General features: G+C 55.2%; 1 protein-coding gene across 10 annotated transcripts in view; it reads left to right on the forward strand.

Moving 5' to 3' along the window:
• LOC122564399 (engulfment and cell motility protein 1) overlaps positions 1-14135 on the forward strand; it is a 319775-nt gene that overhangs the window by 64614 nt on the left and 241026 nt on the right. For all 10 annotated transcript variants that reach the window (XM_043719204.2, XM_043719200.2, XM_043719205.2 and 7 more), the window contains one exon: positions 1836-1977. In XM_043719204.2, the coding sequence (XP_043575139.1) occupies positions 1900-1977 (78 nt within the window). In that variant the 5' untranslated portion in view covers positions 1836-1899. The remainder of the gene's footprint in view (positions 1-1835; positions 1978-14135) is intronic.

Here is a 14135-nt window from a genome sequence, read left to right on the forward strand (position 1 = left end):
CAATAGTGCTCAACTCTGTCCCCTTACCACCCCCTAGAAAATCTACATTCCTACAGTCCAAAGCATTATGATGTTAGGCGAATGTCCCATGTACTGAACACCCTCAACAAAGGCTAAATTGCAGAGATAAGCACAATGCAGTCTCACGATGGTGGCTTCGGTAGAGGAAAGGTGGTGCCGAAGAATAGCAACACAGTTCTGCAGTGAGGCGTTGAAGGGATCGAGGCTGGCCAACTGCTTCATGCTGATATCAGTCTCAACGTTGGGGTGGATGAGCCCAGATCCAGGCCTAAGGCTAAGCAGTGTACTGTACTGTTGAATTTCTAAATTATTTTTCTACCTTTATACTCCATGTCTGGTTTATTTCTGTGTTTTAAGATGGTGCCAGAGAGCACCGACATTATACAACACTTTTCACTCATTTGTAACAAATACACGTGACTTTCCGTAAATCAATCAGTCATTAAGTGGTACCATAAGGGTATTTAATTTTACTCATTCAGACTATGTTTGTCAGATACTTGGTATCTATCAATGTTATTAGTCTATAAACTTATAGGTTTGATATTTGGATTATCAGCTATGGTTCTCCAATCAATTACTAGTTAATTCCATTTACAGGAGAAAGTGAGGACTGCAGATGCTGGAGATCAGAGCTGAAAATGTGTGGCTGGAAAAGCGCAGCAGGTCAGGCAGCAACCAAGGAACAGGAGAATCGACGTTTCGGGCATAAGTCCTTCTTCAGGAATGAGGAGGGTGTGCCAAGCAGGCTAAGATAAAAGGTAGGGAGGAGGGACTTGGGGGAGGGGCTTTGGAAATGCGATAGGTGGAAGGAGGTCAAGGTGAGGGTGATAGGCTGGAGTGGGGTGGGGGCGGAGAGGTCGGGAAGAAGATTGCAGGTTAGGAAGGCGGTGCTGAGTTCGAGGGATTTGACTGAGACAAGGTGGGGGGAGTGGAAATGAGGAAACTGGTCTCCAGTTTCTTCATTTCCCCTCCCCCCACCTTGTCTCAGCACCGCCTTCCTAACCTGCAATCTTCTTCCTGACCTCTCCACCCCCACCCCCACTCCGGCCTATCATCCTCACCTTGACCTCCTTCCACCTATCGCATTTCCAACGCCCCTCCCCAAAGTCCCTCCTCCCTACCTTTTATCTTGGCCTGCTGGACACACTTTCCTCATTCCTGAAGAAGGGCTTATGCCCGAAACATCGATGTTCCTTGGATGCTGCCTGACCTGCTGCGCTTTTCCAGCAACACATTTTCAATTCCATTTGCAGGCCTGATGTTCTTGCACCAGTTGGTTGTCCCTGTTATGATTACTGACTGGTTCTTAAAGTAGCTGGATGTAATTGGTTACAAGTGTGAGTTTGTTAAACATAAATTCATCTTAGCAAGTTGTAACAACAACTTGCTATGATATAGCATCTTTAACATAGACAACCCAAGGGCGTTTCACAAAAATGAAATCAGACAAACTGGTACCAAGCCAAAGAAGAAGATGTTGCAAATAATAATTTACAGCTTGGTGAAAGAAGTACATTATAAGAAGGATTTTAAAAGAACAGAGAGCTAGAATACCCATGTGGCTCATTGTTAAGTTCTGTTATCTGGAGACATTTGTTATTGAAATTATTAAGGTTGGCAGTGTAATGTCATTGTTGACAAAGGGAGTATTGGAACCCAAACCACAGTCCATGGCAGAAAGTGGTATCTGTCATCTCTGATTGGTGTTCTGTAAGCTTTTGTTGTGCTTGGCTAAATAAAGGACAATGTATTCATTTAACAAAAAGTGTAATTCATTTGCCAGCTGACTTCACTCTTGTGCTTTACTCTAGGGTTGGGTGAGATTCAGGTCCCGTTACAGTGAAACTTTCCCCAGTGAGGGTATAAGCCATTAGGATGCCGCCACCATCGGATATTGTGAAAGTGGCCATTGAATGGCCAGGGGCCTTTCCAAAGCTGATGGAAATCGATCAGGTAAGAGCTTCTGTGTACCAAAGACTGATGCTTTCCTGTAAAGAAGAAATAACTTGAATGTCTGTGGAGTGATGCTTAAGTAAAAACCTGAATACAAATACTGAACCACTGCCAATCTCTAAGAATTAGAGGCATGTGGGAAAGTACCAAAGAACTTGCAATTTATGCTGTTCAATTTTGCAGCAAGTTAAAAGGTCATAACTTTAAATTGCACCTTCATTAATGTACAAAGTAACAGATAAGAATAGTGAAGGGTAATGGATGTTGGTTCATTGGTTGGTAGAGGCAGGTTCATTCGAGGTATTCACAGGGCATTCGATGCTCATTTCAATTAAAGCCAATGTACAGGGTTATGAGACAAGGGCAGAGTATGGCATGAAGTCACAATGCTCATTCAGAGAGCTAGTGTACATCTGATGGGATGAATGGCCTCCGGCACCATAAGAATTTGGTGATTCAGAGAAGGAAACACGCTTCATGGGGGTCACGAGGGCATACAAGTTGCACATGTCACGCACTGAATGATCCAAGGAACAGAACCAAATCTCAGAGCTTGACCTGTTAAATGGGGTTGCTGCCAAATCAGATCAAAGTGAACTGCAGGATGAAAGTCCAGACTCCACTTGAGAAGGAATACCTGAGATGACCAGCCACCAACTTCAAGGAAATCCGAATTGTAAAACTGCCTGAATGGGGTACAGAGATTATATAACTAGAGGGTTTAATGTGAGAGGGGAAAGATTTAAAAGGGAACAAAGGGTTAACTTTTTCACGCAGAAGATGATGTGTGTATGGAATGAGCTGCCGGATGAAGTGGTGGAGGCTGGAACAGTTATAACAATTAAAAGGTATTTGGATGGGTATAAGAAAGGAAGAGTTTAGAGGGAATTGGGCCAAGTGCTGGCAAATGGGACGAGATTAGTTTAGGATATCTGGTTGGTGTGGACAGGTTGGACCGAAGGGTCTGCTTCCGTACTGTACATCTCTATGAATCTATAACTGTGCAATGACGGGTTAAAACTTGAGAATGTGTTGCAGCCCAGTGAGCAAGTTGATCACTGGTACTGAAACAGGTTTAAAACCCAGGTTAGGACAGAGAGTGTGTGTGTGTTGTTCTTTCATCTTAACAGAATACATACTGTCAATAAAATGGAGCAATTTGGCTTATGTCAGCTCTTCATTTTGGAGTGAAGTTGCAATTGTACTGAAAACGGACTCCCAATATTTAATTTTATGTGGAGGTGCCAGTGTTGGAACAAAGTTAAAAATCACACAACGCCAAGTTATCGTCCAACAGGTTTATTTGGAAGTACAAGCTTTCAGAGTGCTGCTTCTTCATCAGGTAGTGAGGGGAGTAGGATCATAGGATGCAGAATTTATAGCAAAAGATCATAGTGTCATATACTGATGTAATATATTGAACAAACCTCGACTGATGTTAAGTCATTCATCTTTTAGAATGGGGTTGCAAGTTTCATTTCATTAATATGTAAATCCCAGAACTACTTTCAAGTCACATTCCCGAGATAACTTAAGGTTTTATCACAAAGGGTGACATCTCAGCTCAGACAATGCATTAAGGGTGTGAGGTTAAAGTCTGTGTGTATTCCAATCTTGAGTCAGATTGACACTATGATCTTTTGCTATAAATTCTGTGTCCTATGATCCTACTCCACTAGCTACCTGATGAAGGAGCAGCGCTCTGGAAACTTATACCTCCTCATAAACCTGTTGGACTATAAAATGATATGGTGTGATTTTTAATATTGGACTTAACCGCTTAACGTTATTACCTGAGACTTTCATGGACTAAAATGGCTTTAGAAAGGATATTGCTCACCTAAAATAGTCAATGTGATCATTTGACAAACTCGGGTAATCACATGAAATATACAAAATTGGCTGACTTCGAATTACCACTTTAGTCAAGAGGCAATGAAAGTGATTTGTCAAGACATTTTCTATTCATTTAACTCACGCTTACATGATAACTGCATGTAGTGAGAAGTGAAAGCATGCCTAAAAGGAATATGCAAAAGAATGGCTTATTAACAGCAGCCTTTGAACAAAAAAAAGCAGCATACACCAATAATAGCAGTTATCCTGAAAGCTTCTCTCTCTCTCTCTCTCCCTAGTGCATTTTTCTTGCCTGTCCTGTCTTACTATTTCTCTCTTGTGCGCGTTTTCTCTGTCTTGAGTTCTTTCTCTTCCTGTCTTGCGCTCTCTCTCTTTCATTTTCTCTCTTTTAGGCTTGGTCTCACAATTCTCTCTCCCTCTGTCTCACGCTCTCTCTCTCCGTCCAGTGCCTTTCGCTCTCTCTCTGTCCTGCGTTCTCTCTCTTTCTGTCCTGCGTTTTTTTCTCTCTCTCTCTCTCTCTCTCTCTCTCTCTCCTTCTCTCTCCCTGCCCCGGGTTCTCTCTCTCTCTCTGTCCCGCGTTCTCTCTCACTCTCTCCCTTCCTGCCCCGCATTCTCTCTGTCCCGCATTCTCTCTCTCTCTCTCTCTGCCCCGCTTTCTCTCTCTCCCTGCCCTGCGTTCTCTCTCTCCCTGTCCCGCGTTCTCTCTCTCTCTCCCTGTCCCGCGTTCTCTCTCCCTCCCTGTCCTGCGTTCTCTCTCTCTCTCTCCCTGTCCCGCGTTCTCTCTCTCTCTCTCTCTCCCTGTCCCGCGTTCTCTCTCTCTCTCCCTCTCCCTGCCCCGCGTTCTCTCTCCCTGTCCCACGTTCTGTCTCTCTCCCTGCCCCACGTTTTCTCTCTCTCTCTCTCTCTCTCTCTCTCTCTCTCTCTCTCTCTCTCTCTCTCTCTCTCTCTCTCTCTCTCTCTCTCTCTCTCTCTCTCTCCCTCTCCCTCCCTACCCCGGGTTCTCTCTCTCTCTGTCCCATGTTCTCTCTCTCTCTCTGCCCCGGGTTCTCTCTCTCTGTCCCGCGTTCTCTCTCTCTCCCTGTCCCGCGTTCTCTCTCTCTCTCTCTCCCTGCCCGGGTTCTCTCTCTCTCTGTCCCGCGTTCTTTCTCTCTCTCTCCCTGCCCCGCATTCTCTCTCTCTCTGTCCTGCGTTCTCTCTCTCTCTCTGTCCACGGGTTCTCTCTCTCTGTCCCGCGTTTTCTCTCTCTCTCTCTCTTTCCCTGTCCTGCGTTTTCTCTCTCTCTTTCCCTGTCCTGCGTTTTCTCTCTCTCTCTCTGTCCACGCGTTCTCTACCTCTCTGTCCCGCGTTTTCGCTCTCTCTCTCTCTCCTTGTCCTGCGTTTTCTCTCTCTCTCTCCCTGTCCCGCGTTCTCTCTCTCTGCCCCGCGTTCTCTCTCTCTGCCCCGCGTTCTCTCTCTCTCTGTCCCGCGTTTTCTCTCTCTCTCTCTGTCCCGTGTTCTCTCTCTCCCCCTGCCCCGCGTTCTCTCTCTCTCCCCCTGCCCCGCGTTCTCTCTCTCTCCCCCTGCCCCGCGTTCTCTCTCTCTCTCCCTGCCCCGGGTTCTCTCTCTCTCTCTCTCTCTCTCCCCCTGCCCCGCGTTCTTTCTCCCTGCCACGCGTTCTTTCTCTCTCTGTCCCTGTCCCGCGTTCTCTCTCTCTGTCCCGCGTTCACTCTATCTCTGTCCCGCGTTCTCTCTCTCTCTCTCCCTGCCCCGCATTCTCTCTCTCCCTGTCCCGCGTTCTCTCTCTCTCTCCCTGTCCTGCGTTCTCTCTCCCTGCCCCGCGTTCTCTCTCTCTCTCCCTGCCATGAGTTCTCACTCTCTCTCCCTGCCCCGGGTTCTCTCTCTCTCTCCCTGTCCCGCGTTCTCTCTCTCTCCCTGCCCCGCGTTCTCTCTCTCTCTCTCCCTGCCCCGTGTTCTCTCTCTCTCTCTCCGTGCCCCGAGTTCTCACTCTCTCTCTCTGCCCCGGGATCTCTCTCTCTCTCTGTCCGCGTTCTCTCTCTCTCTCTCTCCCTGCCCCGCGTTCTCTCTCTCTGTCCCGCATTCTCTCTCTCTCTGTCCCGCGTTCTCTCTCTCCCTGCCCCGAGTTCTCACTCTTTCTCTCTGCCCCGGGTTCTCTCTCTCTCTCTCTCCCTGCCCCGCGTTCTCTCTCTCTCTGTCCCGCGTTCTCTCTCTCCCTGCCCCGCATTCTCTCTCTCTGTCCCGCGTTCTCTCTCTCCCTGCCCTACGTTCTCTCTCTCTCTGTCCTGCGTTTTCTCTCTCTCTCTGTCCTGCATTCTCTCTCTCTCTCTGCCCCGGGTTCTCTCTCTCTCCCTGTCCCGCGTTCTCTCTCTCTCTCTCTCCCTGCCCCGCATTCTCTCTCTCTCCCTGCCCCGGGTTCTCTCTCTCTCTCTCCCTCTCTCCCTGTCCCGCGTTCTCTCTCTCTCTCTCTCTCTCTCTCTCTCTCTCTCTCCCTGCCCCGCATTCTCTCTCTCTCTGTCCCGCGTTCTCTCTGTCCCGCGTTCTCTCTCTCTGTCCCGCGTTCTCTCTCTCTGTCCCACGTTCTCTCTCTCTCTCCCCCTGCCCCGCGTTCTCTCTCTCTCCTGCCCCGTGTTCTCTCTCTCTCTGTCCCGCATTCTCCCTCTCTCCCTGCCCCGGGTTCTCTCTCACTCTGCCCCGCTTTCTCTCTCTCCCTGCCCTGCGTTCTCTCTCTCCCTGTCCCGCGTTCTCTCTCTCTCTCCCTGTCCCGCGTTCTCTCTCTCTCTCCCTGCCCCGTGTTCTCTCTCTCTCTGTCCCGCATTCTCCCTCTCTCCCTGCCCCGGGTTCTCTCTCACTCTGTCCCGCGTTCTCTCTCTCTCTCCCTGACCCGCGTTCTCTCTCTCTCTCCCTGCCCCGTGTTCTCTCTCTCTCTGTCCCGCGTTCTCTCTTTCTCTCTCCCTGCCCCGGGTCCTCTCTCTCTCTCTCTCCCGCGTTCTCTCTCTCTGTCCCGCGTTCTCTCTCTCTCCCTGTCCCGCGTTCTCTCTCTCTCCCTGCCCCGGGTTCTCTCTCTCTGTCCCGCGTTCTCTCTCTCTCTCTCTCTCCCTCTCTCTCCCTCTCTCTCCCTGCCCCGGGTTCTCTCTGTTCCGTGTTCTCTCTCACTCTCTCCCTTCCTGCCCCGCGTTCTCTCTGTCCCACATTCTCTCTCTCTCTCTGCCCCGCTATCTCTCTCTCCCTGCCCTGCGTTCCCTCTCTCCCTGTCCCGCGTTCTCTCTCTCTCTCCCTGTCCCGCGTTCTCTCTCTCTCTCCCTGCCCCGTGTTCTCTCTCTCTCTGTCCCGCATTCTCCCTCTCTCCCTGCCCCGGGTTCTCTCTCACTCTGTCCCGCGTTCTCTCTCTCTCTCCCTGTCCCGCGTTCTCTCTCTCTCCCTGCCCCGGGTTCTCTCTCTCTGTTCCGCGTTCTCTCTCTCTCTCTCTCTCTCTCTCTCTCCCTCTCTCTCCCTCTCTCTCCCTGCCCCGGGTTCTCTCTGTTCCGTGTTCTCTCTCACTCTCTCCCTTCCTGCCCCGCGTTCTCTCTGTCCCACATTCTCTCTCTTTCTCTCTGCCCCGCTTTCTCTCTCTCCCTGCCCTGCGTTCTCTCTCTCCCTGTCCCGCGTTCTCTCTCTCTCTCCCTGTCCCGCGTTCTCTCTCTCTCTCCCTGTCCCGCGTTTCTCTCTCTCTCTCCCTGTCCCGCGTTCTCTCTCTCTCTCCCTGCCCTGCGTTCTCTCTCTCCCTGTCCCGCGTTCTCTCTCTCTCTCCCTGTCCCGTGTTCTCTCTCTCTCCCTGCCCTGCGTTCTCTCTCTCTCCCTGCCCTGCGTTCTCTCTCTCTCCCTGCCCTGCGTTCTCTGTCTCTCTCCCTGCCCCGCATTTTCTCTCCCCGTCCCACCTTCTGTCTCTCTCCCTGCCCCACGTTCTCTCTCTCTCTCTCTCTCTCTCTCTCTCTCTCTCTCTCTCTCTCTCTCTCTCTCTCTCTCTCTCTCTCTCTCTCTCTCTCTCCCTACCCCGGGTTCTCTCTCTCTCTGTCCCGTGTTCTCTCTCTCGCTCTCTGTCCCGGGTTCTCTCTCTCTCTCTCTCTGCCCCGGGTTCTCTCTCGCTCTCTGTCCCGGGTTCTCTCTCTCTCCCTGCCCCGCATTCTCTCTCTCTCCTTGCCCCGCATTCTCTCTCTCTCCTTGCCCCGGGTTCTCTCTCTCTCTGTCCCGCGTTCTCTCTCTCTCTCTCTCTCTCCCTGTCCCGCGTTCTCTCTCTCTCTCTCTCTCTCTCTCCCTGCCCCGCGTTCGCGTTCTCTCTGTCCCGCGTTCTTTCTCTCTGTCCCGCGTTCTCTCTCTCTGTCCTACGTTCTCTCTCTCTCTCCCCCTGCCCCGCATTCTCTCTCTCTCTCGCTGCCCCGCGTTCTCTCTCTCTCCCTGCCCCGTGTTCTCTCTCTCTCTGTCCCGTGTTCTCTCTCTCTCTGTCCCGCATTCTCCCTCTCTCCCTGCCCCGGGTTCTCTCTCACTCTGTCCCGCGTTCTCTCTCTCTCTCTCTGCCCCGCGTTCTCTCTCTCTCTGTCCCGCGTTTTCTCTCTCTCTCTCTCTCTGTCCCGTGTTCTCTCTCTCCCCCTGCCCCGCGTTCTCTCTCTCTCCCCCTGCCCCGCGTTCTCTCTCTCTCCCCCTGCCCCGCGTTCTCTCTCTCTCTCCCTGCCCCGGGTTCTCTCTCTCTCTCTCTCCCCCTGCCCCGCGTTCTTTCTCCCTGCCACGCGTTCTTTCTCTCTCTGTCCCTGTCCCGCGTTCTCTCTATCTCTGTCCCGCGTTCTCTCTCTCTCTCTCTCCCTGCCCCGCATTCTCTCTCTCCCTGTCCCGCGTTCTCTCTCTCTCCCTGTCCTGCATTCTCTCTCTCCCTGTCCCGCGTTCTCTCTCTCTCCCTGTCCTGCGTTCTCTCTCCCTGCCCCGCGTTCTCTCTCTCTCTCCCTGCCATGAGTTCTCACTCTCTCTCCCTGCCCCGGGTTCTCTCTCTCTCCCTGTCCCGCGTTCTCTCTCTCTCCCTGTCCCGCGTTCTCTCTCTCTCTCTCCCTGCCCCGAGTTCTCACTCTCTCTCTCTGCCCCGGGATCTCTCTCTCTCTCTGTCCGCGTTCTCTCTCTCTCTCTCTCCCTGCCCCGCGTTCTCTCTCTCTGTCCCGCATTCTCTCTCTCTCTGTCCCGCGTTCTCTCTCCCCTGCCCCGAGTTCTCACTCTCTCTCTCTGCCCCGGGTTCTCTCTCTCTCTCTCTCTCCCTGCCCCGCGTTCTCTCTCTCTCTGTCCCGCGTTCTCTCTCTCCCTGCCCCGCATTCTCTCTCCCTGCCCTACGTTCTCTCTCTCTCTGTCCTGCGTTTTCTCTCTCTCTCTGTCCTGCATTCTCTCTCTCTCTCTGCCCCGGGTTCTCTCTCTCTCCCTGTCCCGCGTTCTCTCTCTCTCTCCCTGCCCCGCATTCTCTCTCTCTCCCTGCCCCGGGTTCTCTCTCTCTCTCTCTCTCCCTGTCCCGCGTTCTCTCTCTCTCTCTCTCTCTCTCTCTCTCTCCCTGCCCCGCGTTCTCTCTCTCTCTGTCCCACGTTCTCTCTCTCTCTCCCCCTGCCCCGCGTTCTCTCTCTCTCCTGCCACGTGTTCTCTCTCTCTCTGTCCCGCATTCTCCCTCTCTCCCTGCCCCGGGTTCTCTCTCACTCTGCCCCGCTTTCTCTCTCTCCCTGCCCTGCGTTCTCTCTCTCCCTGTCCCGCGTTCTCTCTCTCTCTCCCTGTCCCGCGTTCTCTCTCTCTCTTCCTGCCCCGTGTTCTCTCTCTGTCCCGCATTCTCCCTCTCTCCCTGCCCCGGGTTCTCTCTCACTCTGTCCCGCGTTCTCTCTCTCTCTCCCTGACCCGCGTTCTCTCTCTCTCTCCCTGCCCCGTGTTCTCTCTCTCTCTGTCCCGCGTTCTCCCTTTCTCTCTCCCTGCCCCGGGTCCTCTCTCTCTCTCTCTCCCGCGTTCTCTCTCTCTGTCCCGCGTTCTCTCTCTCTCCCTGTCCCGCGTTCTCTCTCTCTCTCCCTGCCCCGGGTTCTCTCTCTCTGTCCCGCGTTCTCTCTCTCTCTCTCTCTCTCCCTCTCTCTCCCTGCCCCGGGTTCTCTCTGTTCCGTGTTCTCTCTCACTCTCTCCCTTCCTGCCCCGCGTTCTCTCTGTCCCACATTCTCTCTCTCTCTCTCTCTCTGCCCCGCTTTCTCTCTCTCCCTGCCCTGCGTTCTCTCTCTCCCTGTCCCGCGTTCTCTCTCTCTCTCCCTGCCCCGCGTTCTCTCTCTCCCTGTCCCGCGTTCTCCCTCTCTCCCTGCCCCGGGTTCTCTCTCACTCTGTCCCGCGTTCTCTCTCTCTCTCCCTGTCCCGCGTTCTCTCTCTCTCCCTGCCCCGGGTTCTCTCTCTCTGTTCCGCGTTCTCTCTCTCTCTCTCTCTCTCTCCCTCTCTCTCCCTGCCCCGGGTTCTCTCTGTTCCGTGTTCTCTCTCACTCTCTCCCTTCCTGCCCCGCGTTCTCTCTGTCCCACATTCTCTCTCTCTCTCTCTCTGCCCCGCTTTCTCTCTCTCCCTGCCCTGCGTTCTCTCTCTCCCTGTCCCGCGTTCTCTCTCTCTCTCCCTGCCCCGTGTTCTCTCTCTCTCTGTCCCGCATTCTCCCTCTCTCCCTGCCCCGGGTTCTCTCTCACTCTGTCCCGCGTTCTCTCTCTCTCTCCCTGTCCCGCGTTCTCTCTCTCTCCCTGCCCCGGGTTCTCTCTCTCTGTTCCGTGTTCTCTCTCTCTCTCTCTCTCTCTCTCCCTGCCTCGCGTTCTCTCTCTCTCTCTGTCCCGCGTTCTCTCTGTCCTGCGTTCTTTCTCTCTGTCCCGCGTTCTCTCTCTCTGTCCCACGTTCTCTCTCTCTCTCTCCCTGCCCCGCATTCTCTCTCTCTCCCTGCCCCGCGTTCTCTCTCTCTCCCTGCCCCGTGTTCTCTCTCTCTCTGTCCCCGTGTTCTCTCTCTCTCCCTGCCCCGGGTTCTCTCTCACTCTGTCCCGCGTTCTCTCTCTCTCTCCCTGCCCCGCGTTCTCTCTCTCTCTGTCCCACGTTCTCTCTCTCTCTGTCCCACGTTCTCTCTTTCTCTCTCCCTGCCCCGGGTTCTCTGTCTCTCTCTCTCCCTGTCCCGCATTCTCTCTCTCTCTGTCCCGGTCCCGCGTTCTCTCTCTCTCCCTGTCCTGCGTTCTCTCTCCCTGCCGCGAGTTCTCACTCTCTCTCCCTGCCCCAGGTTCTCTCTCTCTCCCTCCCTGTCCCGCGTTCTCTCTCTCTCCGTGCCCCGTGTTCTCTCTCTCCCTGCCCCACGTTCTCTCTCTCCCTGCCCCGCGTTCTCTCCCTGCCCCGTGTTCTCTCTCTCCCTGCCCCGCGTTCTCTCTCTCCCTGCCCCGCGTTCTCTCTCTCCCTGCCCCGCGTACTCTCTCTCCCTGCCCCGCGTACTCTCTCTCCCTGCCCCGCGTACTCTCTCTCCCTGCCCCGCGTTCTCTCTCTCCCTGCCCCGCGTTCTCTCTCTCCCTGCCCCGCGTTCTCTCTCTCCCTGCCCCGCGTTCTCTCTCTCCCTGCCCCGCGTTCTCTCTCTCCCTGCCCCGAGTTCTCTCTCTCCCTGCCCCGCGTTCTCTCTCTCCCTGCCCCGCGTTCTCTCTCTCCCTGCCCCGCGTTCTCTCTCTCCCTGCCCCGTGTTCTCTCTCTCCCTGCCCCGCGTTCTCTCTCTCCCTGCCCCGCGTTCTCTCTCTCCTTGCCCCGCGTTCTCTCTCTCCTTGCCCCGCGTTCTCTCTCTCCCTGCCCCGCGTTCTCTCTCTCCCTGCCCCGCGTTCTCTCTCTCCCTGCCCCGCGTTCTCTCTCTCCCTGCCCCGCGTTCTCTCTCTCCCTGCCCCGCGTTCTCTCTCTCCCTGCCCCGCGTTCTCTCTCTCCCTGCCCCGCGTTTTCTCTCTCCCTGCCCCGCGTTCTCTCTCTCCCTGCCCCGCGTTCTCTCTCTCCCTGCCCCGCGTTCTCTCTCTCCCTGCCCCGCGTTCTCTCTCTCCCTGCCCCGCGTTCTCTCTCTCCCTGCCCCGCGTTCTCTCTCTCCCTGCCCCGCGTTCTCTCTCTCCCTGCCCCGCGTTCTCTCTCTCCCTGCCCCGCGTTCTCTCTCTCCCTGCCCCGCGTTCTCTCTCTCCCTGCCCCGCGTTCTCTCTCTCTCTGTCCCGCGTTCCCTCTCTCTCTGTCCCTGTCCTGCGTTCTCTCTCTCTGTCCCGCGTTCTCTCTCCCTCTGTCCCGCGTTCTCTCTCTCTCTCTCTCTCTCTCCCTGTCCCGTGTTCTCTCTCTCCCTGTCCCGTGTTCTCTCTCTCCCTGTCCCGCGTTCTCTCTCTCCCTGTCCCGCGTTCTCTCTCTCCCTGTCCCGCGTTCTCTCTCTCTCTCTCTCTCTCTGTCCTGCGTTCTCTCTCTCCCTCTGTCCCGCGTTTTCTCTCTCTCTCTCTCTCTCTGTCCTGCATTCTCTCTCTCTGTCCTGCATTCCCTCACTCTCTGCCCCGCTTTCTCTCACTCTCTGCCCCGCTTTCTCTCACTCTCTGCCTCGCTTTCTCTCTCTCCCTGCCCTGCGTTCTCTCTCTCCCTGTCCCACGTTCTCTCTCTCTCTCCCTGTCCCGCGTTCTCTCTCTCTCCCTGTCCCGCGTTCTCTCTCTCTCCCTGTCCCGCGTTCTCTCTCTCTCCCTGCCCTGCGATCTCTCTCTCACCCTGCCCTGCGTTCTCTCTCTCTCCCTGCCCTGCGTTCTCTCTCTCTCCCTGCCCTGCGTTCTCTCACTCTCTCCCTGCCCCGCGTTCTCTCTCCCTGTCCCACGTTCTGTCTCTCTCCCTGCCCCACGTTCTCTCTCTCTCTCTCTCTCTCTCCCTACCCTGGGTTCTCTCTCTGTCTGTCCCGTGTTCTCTCTCTCTCTCTCTGCCCCGGGTTCTCTCTCGCTCTCTGTCCCGCGTGCTCTATCTCTCCCTGTCCCGCATTCTCTCTCTCTCTCTCTCCCTGCCCCGCGTTCTCTCTCTCTCCCTGCCCCGCGTTCTCTCTCTCTCTGTCCCGCGTTCTCTCTCTCTCTGTCCCGCGTTCTCTCTCTCTCTCTGTCCCGCGTTCTCTCTATCTCTCTGTCCCGCGTTCTCTCTCTCTGTCCCATGTTCTCTCTCTCTCTCCCCCTGCCCCGCATTCTCTCTCTCTCCCTGCCCCGTGTTCTTCTCTCTCTCTGTCCCGCATTCTCTCTCTCTCTCCCTGCCCCGGGTTCTCTCTCACTCTGTCCCGCGTTCTCTCTCTCTCTCCCTGCCCCGCATTCTCTTCTCTCTCTGTCCCGCGTTCTCTCTTTCTCTCTCCCTGCCCCGGGTTCTCTGTCTCTCTCTCTCCCTGTCCCGCGTTCTCTCTCTCTCTGTTCCTGTCCCGCGTTCTCTCTCTCTCCCTGTCCTGCGTTCTCTCTCCCTGCCCCGCGTTCTCTCTCTCTTTCCCTGCCACGAGTTCTCACTCTCTCTCCCTGCCCTGGGTTCTCTCTCCCCCTCCCTGTCCCACGTTCTCTCTCTCTCTCTCCGTGCCCCGCGTTCTCTCTCTGTCCCGCATTCTCTCTCTCCCTGCCCCGCGTTCTCTCTCTCCCTGCCCCGCGTTCTCTCTCTCTCTGTCCCGCGTTCCCTCGCTCTCTGTCCCTGTCCTGCGTTCTCTCTCTCTGTCCCGCGTTCTCTCTCTCTCTCCCTGCCCCGCGTTCTCTCTCTCTCTCCCTGCCCCAGGTTCTCTCTCTCTCTCTGTCCCGCGTTCTCTCTCTGTCTCTCCCTGCCCCGGGTTTTGTCTCTCTCTCTCTCCCTGCCCCGCATTCTCTCTCCCTCTGTCCCGCGTTCTCTCTCTCTCTCTCCCTGTCCCGCGTTCTCTCTCTCTCTCTCCCTGTCCCGCGTTCTCTCTCACCCTGTCCCGCGTTCTCTCTCTCCCTGTCCCCGCGTTCTCTCTCTCCCTGTCCCGTGTTCTCTCTCTCCCTGTCCCGCGTTCTCTCTCTCTCCCTGTCCCGCGTTCTCTCTCTCTCTCTCCCTGTCCTGCGTTCTCTCCTCTCTCCCTGCCCTGCGTTCTCTCTCTCTCCCTGCCCTGCGTTCTCTCACTCTCTCCCTGCCCCGCGTTCTCTCTCCCTGTCCCACGTTCTGTCTCTCTCCCTGCCCCACGTTCTCTCTCTCTCTCTTTCTCTCTCTCTCTCTCTCTCTCTCTCTCTCTCTCTCTCTCCCTACCCTGGGTTCTCTCTCTCTCTGTCTCGTGTTCTCTCTCTCTCTCTCTGCCCCGGGTTCTCTCTCGC

The sequence above is a fragment of the Chiloscyllium plagiosum genome, unplaced genomic scaffold (assembly GCF_037043375.1).
Source record: "Chiloscyllium plagiosum isolate Xiang-an unplaced genomic scaffold, Cpla_swu_hap1 HiC_scaffold_34, whole genome shotgun sequence".
Taxonomy (NCBI): Eukaryota; Metazoa; Chordata; class Chondrichthyes; order Orectolobiformes; family Hemiscylliidae; genus Chiloscyllium; species Chiloscyllium plagiosum.